This window comes from Alternaria postmessia, assembly GCF_024291825.1.
Source record: "Alternaria postmessia strain BMP 2775 chromosome Unknown scaffold_11, whole genome shotgun sequence".
In the NCBI taxonomy this organism is placed as follows: Eukaryota; Fungi; Ascomycota; class Dothideomycetes; order Pleosporales; family Pleosporaceae; genus Alternaria; species Alternaria postmessia.
The window spans coordinates 428955-440680 of record NW_026260084.1 but is presented as its reverse complement, the minus strand read 5'-3'; the positions used below and the strand labels follow the sequence as shown (position 1 = coordinate 440680).

Here is an 11726-nt window from a genome sequence, read left to right as displayed (position 1 = left end):
GGCGCGATAGCGACGATAAGTTTCTTATCTGACATCCAATCGCGACGTGGCGCGCTTCCGCAACGCCCTAGCCCTAGCTCATCTTGAGGTCAACGGTGCTTGGTGTCGCAATGCATAGGGGGCTGACGGCCGCCAATCGCTCCTAGTGCTTCTGTTGAGTCTGCCACCACACCCGAGCACACCGGATGCTCAACGCCCCCCAATCCTTTTGCCCGCCGCGCTTGTATGTTTTGCTTCAGACGTCCCAAAGCCGCTGTCACTTTGCACAGATGTGATTCTCCTGAGTCGTGCATGAACCTGAACGACACCGCACTATGACGGAATCCCTCACCGCACGCAAATCAAATCGACATGGGCCCTAGCATAAGTGAGCTATATTAGGCTGCCCGGTTTCCAACGTCGACTGCATGGCAAGGCAAATGAGCCGGCTACGGCTCCAGAGCGAACAACTTGGAAGCTACCATAGTAAGGCTGGGCTGGCAGTTAAGCTCATGATTACGTCTGCATGCAAACTCTGTTCATGTTACCCTCGAGCTTACAACAGCCCTATCGATACATAAGTAATCGCGCACCATCCTTGACAGGCACCGCAAGCCATGAATGCAAGCATTACTCTCAAACGCTGTCGGGGGCGCCAGCTGCCGGCCCGAAGCATTGCCGCCATGCCATCGTGATGACCAATGGCCGCCTGGGCCCGCGTCGCAGACACCGAACACCAGCTCAGCTGCATCTGTTCGTGTGCGCATCATATTCCATTGGCCGCCTCACGGCTCGAGCGACTTTGCCACACCTACGCCTATGTTTCAGCTGCACAAACTGCGTGTCGTGTGCCTCCCGCGCGTCAAGTGCCGCTCTCGGTGAAACTCCACGAGGCTGTGCAACCAAGCATAGACGACCTTTGTCCATACTCACGAGATCCCCATCCCCAAGGTTATGATCCGCAGCCTCGACTTCCGCCGAACTTCTCGTATATTCTCATACGACGCACCGGGACCGTTCGGCACGCGTACCTTGACATCTGAAGAGATGCACTTCAATTTAGCAACATGATCCGCAGTGGGGCATCAGGCGGCTTCTTGGTGGGGTACACGAAATTGGGTGTACGTATGCGTCGAGACCGCGATTCTCGACTCCGAGCCGCGCTGACAATTCGCAACTGCTATGATGACTTTAAAAAGTGTTTTGAAAACAGGCCGACTTTCGCGTTAAACATATGGTCAGATGTCGATTATCAACATGACATCTTGACAGTTGCTGCTGGTGCAATAGAAGCATAGAAGGTCTCGAAGGCAGGCGCTTGGACCAGTAATTGCGAAACAAGCCTAGTATCAGGGGTACAGGTGAACCTCGCTGATCCCTCTTGGAATGCTTGGTTCACCATACATTTCTTCACTCATTGTGCCTCAGAGTCGTTTCTACACTCACTTTTCTGTTTTACCAGTCTGTCTTTACGTCCTTGAATAATTTGTTTTTCGCATACAGCCTCATTCGCTGTTGCGCCACACTCTTTGATCTCATTGCACCTGCTCAAACAACTTCTCTACACTCTCTTAAACGTGATTCTCGGCGAATCAACCCAAGCTCTCGCCAACACCACCACAGCTCTTGGAAGCAGTCTTATACTATTATTACCAATATGCGCGGAATTTTTGCTACAGCGGCCCTACTCGCAGGCGTCCAAGCCGCCGTTGACCCCATTGTCATCAAGGTATGATGTCGTGCGATAGGTGCGACTTCCATGTCTAACAATGCCTAGGGTCAGAAGTTTTTCCACAAGAACAGTGGTGAACAATTGTAAGAGACACCAAGACACCAAGATGAAGCCAAGCTAACAACCAGACAGTTTCATGAAGGGTGTTGCATACCAACGTACGCGCCCAGTACTATCCTAATTGCATAGCACACTACTTACACAACGCAGAGGAAGTCAACTCCAACTCCACAGCCGCCTCAACCGACGAGATTGACATCACCGATCCCCTTGCCGACTCTTCAGCATGCAAGCGCGACATTGCGCAGCTCAAGAAGCTCCAGACCAACACCATCCGTGTCTACGCCATTGACCCTAAGAAGGACCATGAGGACTGTATGACACAGCTTGCAGACGCCGGCATCTATGTCGTAGCCGATCTGTCTGAGCCAGGAATGTCGATTAACCGTGACGACCCCGGTTGGACTGTCGAACTGTACGCCCGTTACACCAGCGTCGTTGACGAGATGATGAAGTACGACAACACCCTCGGTTTCTTTGCTGGAAACGAGGTCAGCAACCAGCCCAACAACACCGTTGCCAGCGCTTTCGTCAAGGCTGCCGTCCGGGACACCAAGGCCTACATCAAGAGCAAGAACTACCGCGAGATTGGTGTCGGATATGCTACCAACGACGATGCTGATATTCGTGAGAACATGGCCAACTACTTCGACTGCGGCGACTCTGACAGTGCCATCGATTTCTGGGGTTACAACATCTACTCGTGGTGCGGTGACTCCTCATTCACCGAGTCCGGTTTCGATGTCCAGACCAAGAACTTCGAGAAGTACAATGTCCCAGTCTTCTTCGCTGAATACGGCTGCAACACTCCTCGCCCTCGTAAGTTCACTGAAGTCAAGGCTCTTTACGGCAAGGACATGACCGGTGTCTGGTCCGGCGGTATTGTCTACATGTACTTCGAGGAGGAGAACGAATTCGGTAAGTTCACTGTTTTTCCGACGTATGATGCTTCTAACAACTGTCAGGTCTTGCTTCCATCAAGAACGGCAAGGTTGAGACCAACGAGGACTTTGACAACTTGTCCAAGCAAATCGCCAAGGCCACTCCCGTCGGCGTCAAGATGTCTGAGTACAACCCTAGCAACACTGCTGCCGCCTCGTGCCCCAAGGTTACATCTGGCAAGTGGGAAGCCGAGTCTGACCCCCTCCCTCCTGTCGCCAACGCCAATCTTTGCTCGTGCATGATGGAGACTCTTAGCTGCCAAGTCGCCGACGACACCGAGGAGAAGGATTTCGGCGACATGTTCGGCTTCCTCTGCGGTGAGAAGGATGGCGAGTACTGCCAGGGTATCAACAAGAACGCCACTGCCGGTCCCTATGGTGTCTACGGCATGTGCTCCAGCCGCGAGCAGCTCTCTTTTGCTCTCAACGCCTACGCTAAGAAGGTCAGCGGCGGCTGCGACTTCAAGGGCCAGGCTACCACCAAGAAGGCCGTTGCTAAGCCCACTGCTTCCGGCTGCTCTGGCCTTCTCAAGGACGCTGGTGTTGACGGCACCGGTTCCGTCTCTGGCGCTGCTGCCAAGGCTACTGGTGGTGCTTCTGACTCCAGCTCTGCATCTGGCTCCGCTGGTGCCGCGTCTGGTCTCTCTGCTCCTCACTTCACCAATGGCGCTTTCGGCATGGGTCTGTACGTTGTTGCCGCTGTCGCCTCCGGAATGGCCATGATCTTGTTGTAAGATCTAGGATTGAGTAGTAGACGTGGTAGAGATGGCTCGACTTGACATTTATCTTGCATAGTTTGCGTTGGGTTGCGCTTATTCCCCTTGGGTTTGCTGGCATCATCTTGAATGTATGTCCCAGAAGAGTACTGTGGTTTTCTTTGGCTTAGGTGAAATTATAATAGTTGTACTATACTTTCTGTATGGTACACATTGAAATGAGACCTTAACCTGTCCGAAACATGATACTGGATCGTTTGAAAATCTGGCTTAATAACATGTTGTGAAATTGTGTCCCCGTACAACCTCAAGGAAATAGCTGATTTTGCAATTATCTGCAATGCGTTTTGGTCTGGTAGTTCGCTCACGACACAAGTACGTTGATGTACAGAATCATACTTGATCAGACTCTTGAAAACCAGACCATTCGCACATCACGCTGTCACATTAGATATCAGATTAAAGAAACATTTACACTTTGATATTAACTGCTACCACACCGTTTGGTTGCTGACACGCGTATGTGTTTGATGCGAGAAGCCATCAATACCTTTCCACCAGAAACACTCTCCGCTCGCCATCGCCCATATCCCCCAACATCTTTGCTTCCTCGCCCTTCATATATAGATATGCCTTCAAAAATGCGGGATCCAAAGCCTCGTTAAGTGGCATATCCGCTCTCAGCGATGTGACAGCTTCTTGCATGCTTCTCGGCAACCTTCTCATTACACCAAACTCAGCCCGCATCTGCTCGTCCATGGTCGAAGGGTTAACTTGGATGTCTTGTTCCGGGAAAGAAGGTTCGTTCGCAGCGAGACCGAGTAGACCAGCGGCGAGAACAGCAGAAAGAGCAAAGTACATGTTTGCAAATCCGTCAAGACAGCGAAGCTCCCAATGACCTGGAGATATGCGTCGGAGTGGCGTTTCACGGTTTTGGGTCCCCCATGCTACCTTTTTCCAAGTGTCAGTTTATTTATACATCTAGACAATATGGTGAAGGGGCAATAGGTATCATCAAAGCACAAAACAGAGAACGTACCCATGTTCCGCCTGTCCAAGAGTTTTCCGTTACGCGTTCGTAACTGATTTCCTCGGGCATGCTAAACGCACAGATGGCAGGCAAGTGCTTCAAGACACCTCCAACGAAAAACTGCATATCACGCTCTGGTGGGTGCAAGCTGATGTGCGCATGAGCCGCCGTACCAATGCCTTCAAAGGGCTTGGGATGAAGCGTCGCACGTAGCCCATGCAGACTAGCTATCTGAGCGATGACCTGTCTGGCCTGGAGAAGCGTGTCAATTGCAAGGAGAGGAGGATGGGGCGGAAGTACGAATTCATACTGTCCCGGTCCTGATTCGGCATGGAATTGCTGGACCTCAATACCCATGTCCTCAAGTGCCAGAACGATTTCGCTAAGGAAGGGAAGCTGAAGCCACTGTTCTGGTGTTAGTGTGCCCCATGCGTGGGTTTTTGTCAGGGGTGCTAAATCCGGGCGTATAAAGTCAGTATATGTCGCATATGCAGTTTGTATGGGTATACTGACAGTAGGGCTCAGCTTCGAAAGGGTTGGTTGATGCCGAAGGGGGGTTTCGGGAAAGAAACGTGACTTCAATTTCAAACCCGATAAGAAGTGTTGTGGCGTAGTTGTATTGGAGGTCATTGATAAGCGTCTCAAGGTTGTTCCGCGGGTCTTCTGGAAGCGCAGAACCATTTTCCGTGCGCCAGTAACTGAGTACTGTTGCAGCGGGTAGCGGATCTTTGTTGTGCGTTCTGCGGAGAGAACGTAAGTCCGGCTCGACGTATATCTGGCCCGTCGTATTTGTGACGGGCGTTATGTGGTCATTTTGAAGGGTGCCCATGTTTCCCTGGGATATACCGATACGTTCCCCTTCGGTTATCATGCGAGTAAACTCCTTGATGGGAACTATGCGGCTACGGATTGTGGCCATGTAATCAAGCCATTGTACGTAAATGAACTTCACTGTGGGATTCTTCTCCTTGAAATCGTCAAACAGCTGAATATCGTAGACTTGCCTGAAGATCGGTGTACGAGGTCAGTATTTGTCTCACATATAGTTCGTACAGACATTACTTACGGTGCCTTTGGCGGTGGAGGGAAAGCTGGCTGTGTGTACGGAGAGACTGATCGAGTAGCTTGCGCATTGGAAGCTGAGGACCGGTTGGGAAAGCCCATGGTGGGTATTGGTGTTACTGCTGGAGACTGATAAGGCGAAGCTTCGACTGGCTTCGGGTTGTATGTGAGCTGCTTTGGATCTGCTTGTACTGTTTCATCGAAGAAAGCCTCATAGCGTAAGTCGTATAGCACATTGGAATTGTTGAACATGATGTCTTTCGTCATGCCAATCGCTTGATGCGGTGTTAGGTCGCCTTTCTGGATGTACTCTACGAGTAGCTGTATCAATTAGCATGGGCAAGCAGGCGATCCGGTACATCAACAAACTCACATCGAGCCAGACTTCGCGGAACTGTTTATTGGCAAGCCAATAGGTCTCTGGAAACCAGTGCCCATCCGAGGAATACAAGAGTTTACTGGCCGGGACAAGTTCCATGGATTGTCGTAGAATCGCTTTCTGGCCATCCCTACTGACCATTGGGAAGACTTCGCCAATATCAAGGTACACGTGTCGATATACAGTTGCGAGGTAGCCGGCTTCGCGCGTATACGGATAGGCAGAATGAAGAAGTACAAATGGTACCTGTGGGTAGTTTTCAATCAATGGCTGGAGGAAAGCAGGGTTGGACTCAAGAAGGCTAATGTCATTATCTCCAAGACCAGTATGTAGCTGAAATGGCTTCGCAAGGGAATCAGAATGAGGTAGTCGCTCCGACAATATCTCCAGGGTACGCAAAACGAGATAGTCATTCAGGTGCTTCTTCTCAATACGGTAATTGCGTTTGCGAATGCAGCTCTTAACGTAGCGTTCGAAAGGGTGCCCAACAGTTTTTGCAGCTTCCTCATATTCTGGCTCAATGTCGAGCCCTGTTCGGTAACAAATGACAGATTTGAACCCAGCGACGTTGTCGTCCTCAACGGCCTCTTGAATCTCGCGCTCGAAGTCCTCAGTGAAGTTTGTCCAGGTCTGTGGTAGGAACTTGGTCTTCCCCAGGTCGTCTTCTGATGCGTCCTGAACAAGGTTCTCCATCAAGCGCTCAGCGACTGTCTCAATACGTACAATGCGCTTACTGGGTGCCTTGGTATAACGATCATGATAATTGTAGGGAAAGACCTTTTCTGGTCCGGCAAGTCCGTCATCGATGAGTAACGCGTGTACGTTCTCGAAGCATCGCTGATGTAGACGCTCGGAATTGCTTCGAACCCATTCAACCCTCTGTTCCAGAATGTCCTCCCAATCTGCGTCTTGGCCGCATTCGTAAAGTTGGCCTAGCTGTCTAGCTGCTCGCAAATGAGGAAGGGATTTGAACGTGTCTCTTAGAGCTCTTCCTTGGGCTTCCGTAGTTATGGTCTCGAAAGGTATCGTATCTGCTTGGTGAGGCAGGATGAGATTGTGTGCGTGGTTATCGATGAGGGGATAGTTGTTGACAACATGTCGTAATTGTTCGATAGTAGGCCTAGCAGGGGAGCTAGGCTGATCCATTGTGAGCTCCTGGGACTAGGTGCTAGCTGATCTTCTAGAATGGAACCACTCCTTCTGATGTTAGCCTTTATCGCAATTTGTGCCGCGCTTGTGTGAGGAAAAGGACTGCGATATTTCGCGTGGTGGTAGTTTTCCGGTCGCGTTCTTGTCTCAGAACCAAAAAGATGATGTAGTTATTCGCACTCTTGCACTTTCGTGCGTTACAGGCATAATCCAAGTCGAACGAATGCGTTGTTCGTGAGGTATGTTCCAAGGTCAGTCCGATGACGTCGGTAAAGCGGGAGTGTTAGCGCAACCTTCAGAATCAATCTCCAGTCAGTCGCATCGATTCTGTCCAGTGACTTGGTGTTTCTTTTGATGCCAAACACACGATGATGTAGGATCCGGGAGTGGGGAGAGCGGTGGTCCGAAGTGGGGTATATTTCCAAGGTTTGATCTTGTGAGCGTCAGCAGCCCACCTGTTACGTCCTTAGCTGCACTAGCCAGAGTATTCGACTCTTCTCCAGAGATGGACATACGATGCAACCTAAATATCATAGAAATGGAAAATAGGTTCGCAGATTGGTCTACGCAATTCTAACACAGTATGTACGGACTATGAAGTATGCTTGTAAGAGTATGAGCGTCAGGTCAATTGCAACATGTATTTTATAATGTGTTATCTATCGGGTATACGTGTTCTCGCGTCTTGCTGAGTATGCAACATCGTCTAACTTCCCCCTGGCCCCAGCATGTTCAGCTGTTTCAACACGCTCACCATGGCCTTCGCCTTACGATCACCACGAGCGGCCACATGCACTTGCTTGGCATGCGCGATCACGTCACCTCTCCAGCGCCAAAAAAGATTCTCAATCCGCTTTGCTACACTCACGCCTTCGACCCTAGCAACCAACTGACATACCCAGATCAATCTCCTCGCGCTAATGAATCTATGCTCCATCATAGGTCGAATGATGGCGGCTCGGACTACGGCTTTGGTAAACAGAGGACCGATTGGCAAAGAGTACGACTTGAGGTAGTTGTAAAGAGTGTAGATGGAACGCCAAGTCGCCCGCTGCGATCGAGTGGCATCGATGGAGTAGTGGTGAGCTAATTGATGTATAAGGACTGTACGTTGAGAGGGTGGGATGTTGTTGGTAAGGTTCGCATAAATTTGTGGCAGAGCGTGATCGTTCGAAGCGGAGTCAAGGATTGCAGTAAAATCCCTACTGGCTTTCAGAGTTTTGATCTCCTTCTTGATATCCTCTTTTGTCTGTTTTTCGATGTTGACGCCTTTAATCGAGACGCTTGGTTTAGCGATCCTTCTTAGAGAATTGAGTATATCCTGACATATTTGTAACGCGAAGGCATGGTGTCCACTTCGGTCGAGCGTCTGAGCGTTTATGTGTTGTCGAAGCAAAGACAGTTCTGCAGTAATGCGAGTTTTCATGCTCGATACTCTGTCCAGTAGAAATTCATGCTTCTCCAGGGCAATGAGGAATCTGTGCATGGAGTATAGATTGGCATGCGATGCGAAAAGATTAGCAGCAATGCGCAATATTGGCTCATATGGCAGAGAGACTCTACGCATGTGCGAGAAGATCATCACTACATCCTCCTCGATTTGTACCGTGCCTTGTTGTTCTAGCGCAGAGACAGCAGAGGCACTGACAACCCGCCACAAGCTTTCCTTGTGTTTGGCAAACTCGGGTTGCCGTTGTGCCATTCGAAATACGAGAGCATAGAGCACTGTGTGCAGTCGCACTACGCTCGAATTATTGCTCTTGAATGCATGCTCAACCACTTCCACAAAGGCGGCGTTTGTATAACCGGTATCAGTGTAGCGAACATTGAATCTGTTATCGAGGTTTTCGAGGACAGCCAGCCACACATTAAGACGGTACCAACATGTCTCAACTGGCAGCCGGCTTTTCCGCTCAACGGCTTCGACGAGAGACCGCGTGATTGATGGGAGTTGTAGTCGAAGCTCCTCTTTAGGCAAGAAAAGGAGCATCTCCTCAACAAACGCACAAGGAGAATGGCCTTGAGCAGCGCTTGCGACTAAAACCTTGATACTTTGGGCTGCGTTATTGCTGCCAGCCAGTTCAGAAAGCAGCGATTTCTTAATGGCAGGTGCCTCAATCTTGTTTGCAAGTATACGCAAGTCGTCTACAACGCCTTGTATGGCTTTTGTGCTGCGTAAACAGCTCTGATAGGTTAATCGAACTAACGTGAGTAGCTCGGTATCCTGTGATAAACTTGTTGAAGCTGCAGCAGATGTGGCTGCTCTAACCATCTTGACATATAGGCGGTGATAGACCCGAGGAGCATGATGTGCACCAGAAGCCTCGAGGCACCTTAGGAAGTCAAGACTTTCAGGCGTATAGGTGGGAGGGACATCGAAGAACTTGAGGTTGGAAAGGATGCGCGTAGGATCCCAACGAATGCTTGTCAGATGCTTGACCACCATAACGTTGTAGGCCCAAGCGTTACTGTCAGCTGATCGACATGATATCCAGGCCTGATGTGAGGATCGACAGCGTTCGGCCGTGGACAGAGCTTCTGCGTTTGAAATCTGTGTCGCGAAATTGTTGAAATGCGTCTCCGCGGTCACAGCATCTGTGCTGATTCCTCCTAGCCGGCCTACTCTGCCCTGCAGTTTGGTCTGCGTATTGTTCTGCGAGAAGGGATACGGTGCGCCGAATGGGAATGCGCTAGTTGTAGACGGTGCATGTTCAGTAGATATTTCGTCGGATTGTGCTATTGGCAAGCTTGGAACATGAGGAGCTACTGCCAGTGTTAGCTGAGGTGATGTGGTGAGGCGGACTGCATATACGTACATGTGTCCAATGGCTCTACGTAGTGTTGTAGAGACGGCGCTTCATATCTCCAAGTGGGTTGAGTGTCTTTGCGGAAGCCGAAGAGCGCACCGAGACTGAACAGCGGCGAAAAGTTTTCCTGGGGATAGAAGTTGGCTGAGACGGTCATCCGGCGTTTTGCTGCCCTCCTCCTGGCCTCCAATGGTCCCGGAACATGGCTGCCATGGCGCTTCTGTTGCGGGCACGAACTGGGGAAAAATCGACCAATGGCATCAGTGAGGAGGTTGTCGGAGATCCATATGTGCTGAGGAGAGGGAGATTGGAGCGATTGCACTGCTCGGCGGCAGGCAATGGGCGGACGGCGCATCAAGCGTGGCTGGTCATCGGAGGGCCTGGTGAAGCTTGGTTCGACAGTGAAGTCGCGTCCCAATCGGGAAGTGGGAGATGCACGTGATCATGATGACTAAGACAAGTACAGCTGGGCAGAAGCAGGCCACTCAGCCCTGGAGCAAGCTTGGGATTCGGTACCAGTACAGGCCGGCGACTTGGCATTACCTGCAACAAACCTGGGGAATCTTGACACGAGCATGAATCTTGGGGCAGAGTTCACACGACACGGTTGCGTCCGCTCATGTCTCAGGTTACCCAAGCATTCTTGACGTCTGTCTAATTCAGCCGTTGAGCGCAGAGGCGTTGCGCAACGGTTGATGTTGAATTGCAGAGCCACTTAATCACAGAGGAATTGTCGTGCATGTTTTATTTTTTCTCGGAGCAGAGTCCTTGCTTCCTTTCCTGGTGCGCTATGCTCATGCTGTATTTTTAAACTTTGAGCACGATAAGGCCGGGCCGCGCATGTCTGGACTGAGGTGTTTGCATGTCGGATAGAGCGGACGACGGCTTGCATGCTCCAGAAGTGAGTTAAATGAGATTCCACATCGAGGACACGCGATTCGACCCTCTGCCGCGTCCCCACTCCCGCCTTGGACAGACAAAGGCATTCCCAACAGCGAGGAGTGGAGCGCAAGAACGTTCTCGACCTGCAGTCCATGGCCAAAAAGCATCGTGCGCGTCCTGGATATCGCAACGTCAGCGATGCCCAGGTGGCCGAGGGCTTTAGACGCTTTCGTGCCTGACCGCGCGGTCCTGGGTTAGTCCTCATCCACCCCCTGCCGTCCCCCGGCAAGCATGTGGCCTTTGGTGAAACACCGACGAGCCAATCACGGCGCCGTTCCTGGCACTAGTGGGCCGGCGCTATGCCCAGGGCGGTCGGCATCGTGGCCGGCTGTCGCGCACACGAGAGGCCCTGGACGTGTACCGTGAAGCTGCGCGTGAATACCGCGAGGATAAACTTTGGCACAGGAGATGCGAGGGGTGCCTCAGAGGCAGCATGCAATCTGGATGTGTGTCGAGTGTGCTCTAGGCGGCGTGGGAATTAAATGCACTGTTGGCGGCAGTCAGACGCAGGCTAATTGCCAAGGCTGGCTCCTGCTCCCTGTTACATGCCTGCCTGTCCCAACTGGGGCGCACTCTCCTTTGCTCTTCACTTGCGATCCACTCTCAGGGCCCGAGCCTCCTCTCGTTTGTCTGCTTCACGTCTGTCAATCGTCGACACCCACAATCGTTTTATCGCTACACTACACTCTTTATCCTGAACCCATCTCCCGTCGATTCATTCCTTTTGCGTCACTTTACGGGGGTACTTTCCAAGGGGCAGCCGACAAGTTTCATCGCCTCGACTTCTGTCACGACGCCCCCCGTTTCAACACCACCAGACGGCCCTGGGCATCGTTGACCGAGCCTCCAGTTCAGCTCCATCGCGCCTGTTGACTGTTGAACGACGACTCCATCTCCGCCTTGAACGCCATACTCATCCAGCCCGACAC

At 51.3% G+C, this 11726-nt stretch overlaps 2 protein-coding genes across 2 annotated transcripts; one reads left to right on the top strand and one right to left on the bottom strand.

Moving 5' to 3' along the window:
* Positions 1–1636: 1636 nt before the first annotated feature.
* On the top strand, positions 1637–3446 carry J4E82_002835 (uncharacterized protein; the record flags this gene model as incomplete). Its single annotated transcript, XM_051729130.1, has 5 exons — positions 1637–1708; positions 1757–1794; positions 1844–1869; positions 1922–2689; positions 2737–3446. 5 exons carry the CDS (start codon positions 1637–1639, stop codon positions 3444–3446), a joined length of 1614 nt encoding a protein of 537 aa, XP_051591222.1.
* Positions 3447–3971: 525 nt separating this feature from the next.
* J4E82_002834 (uncharacterized protein) lies at positions 3972–10012 on the bottom strand (the record flags this gene model as incomplete). Its single annotated transcript, XM_051729129.1, has 7 exons — positions 3972–4379; positions 4468–4910; positions 4972–5462; positions 5525–5841; positions 5894–7060; positions 7803–9784; positions 9865–10012. 7 exons carry the CDS (start codon positions 10010–10012, stop codon positions 3972–3974), a joined length of 4956 nt encoding a protein of 1651 aa, XP_051591221.1.
* Between the last annotated feature and the right edge of the window lie 1714 nt (positions 10013–11726).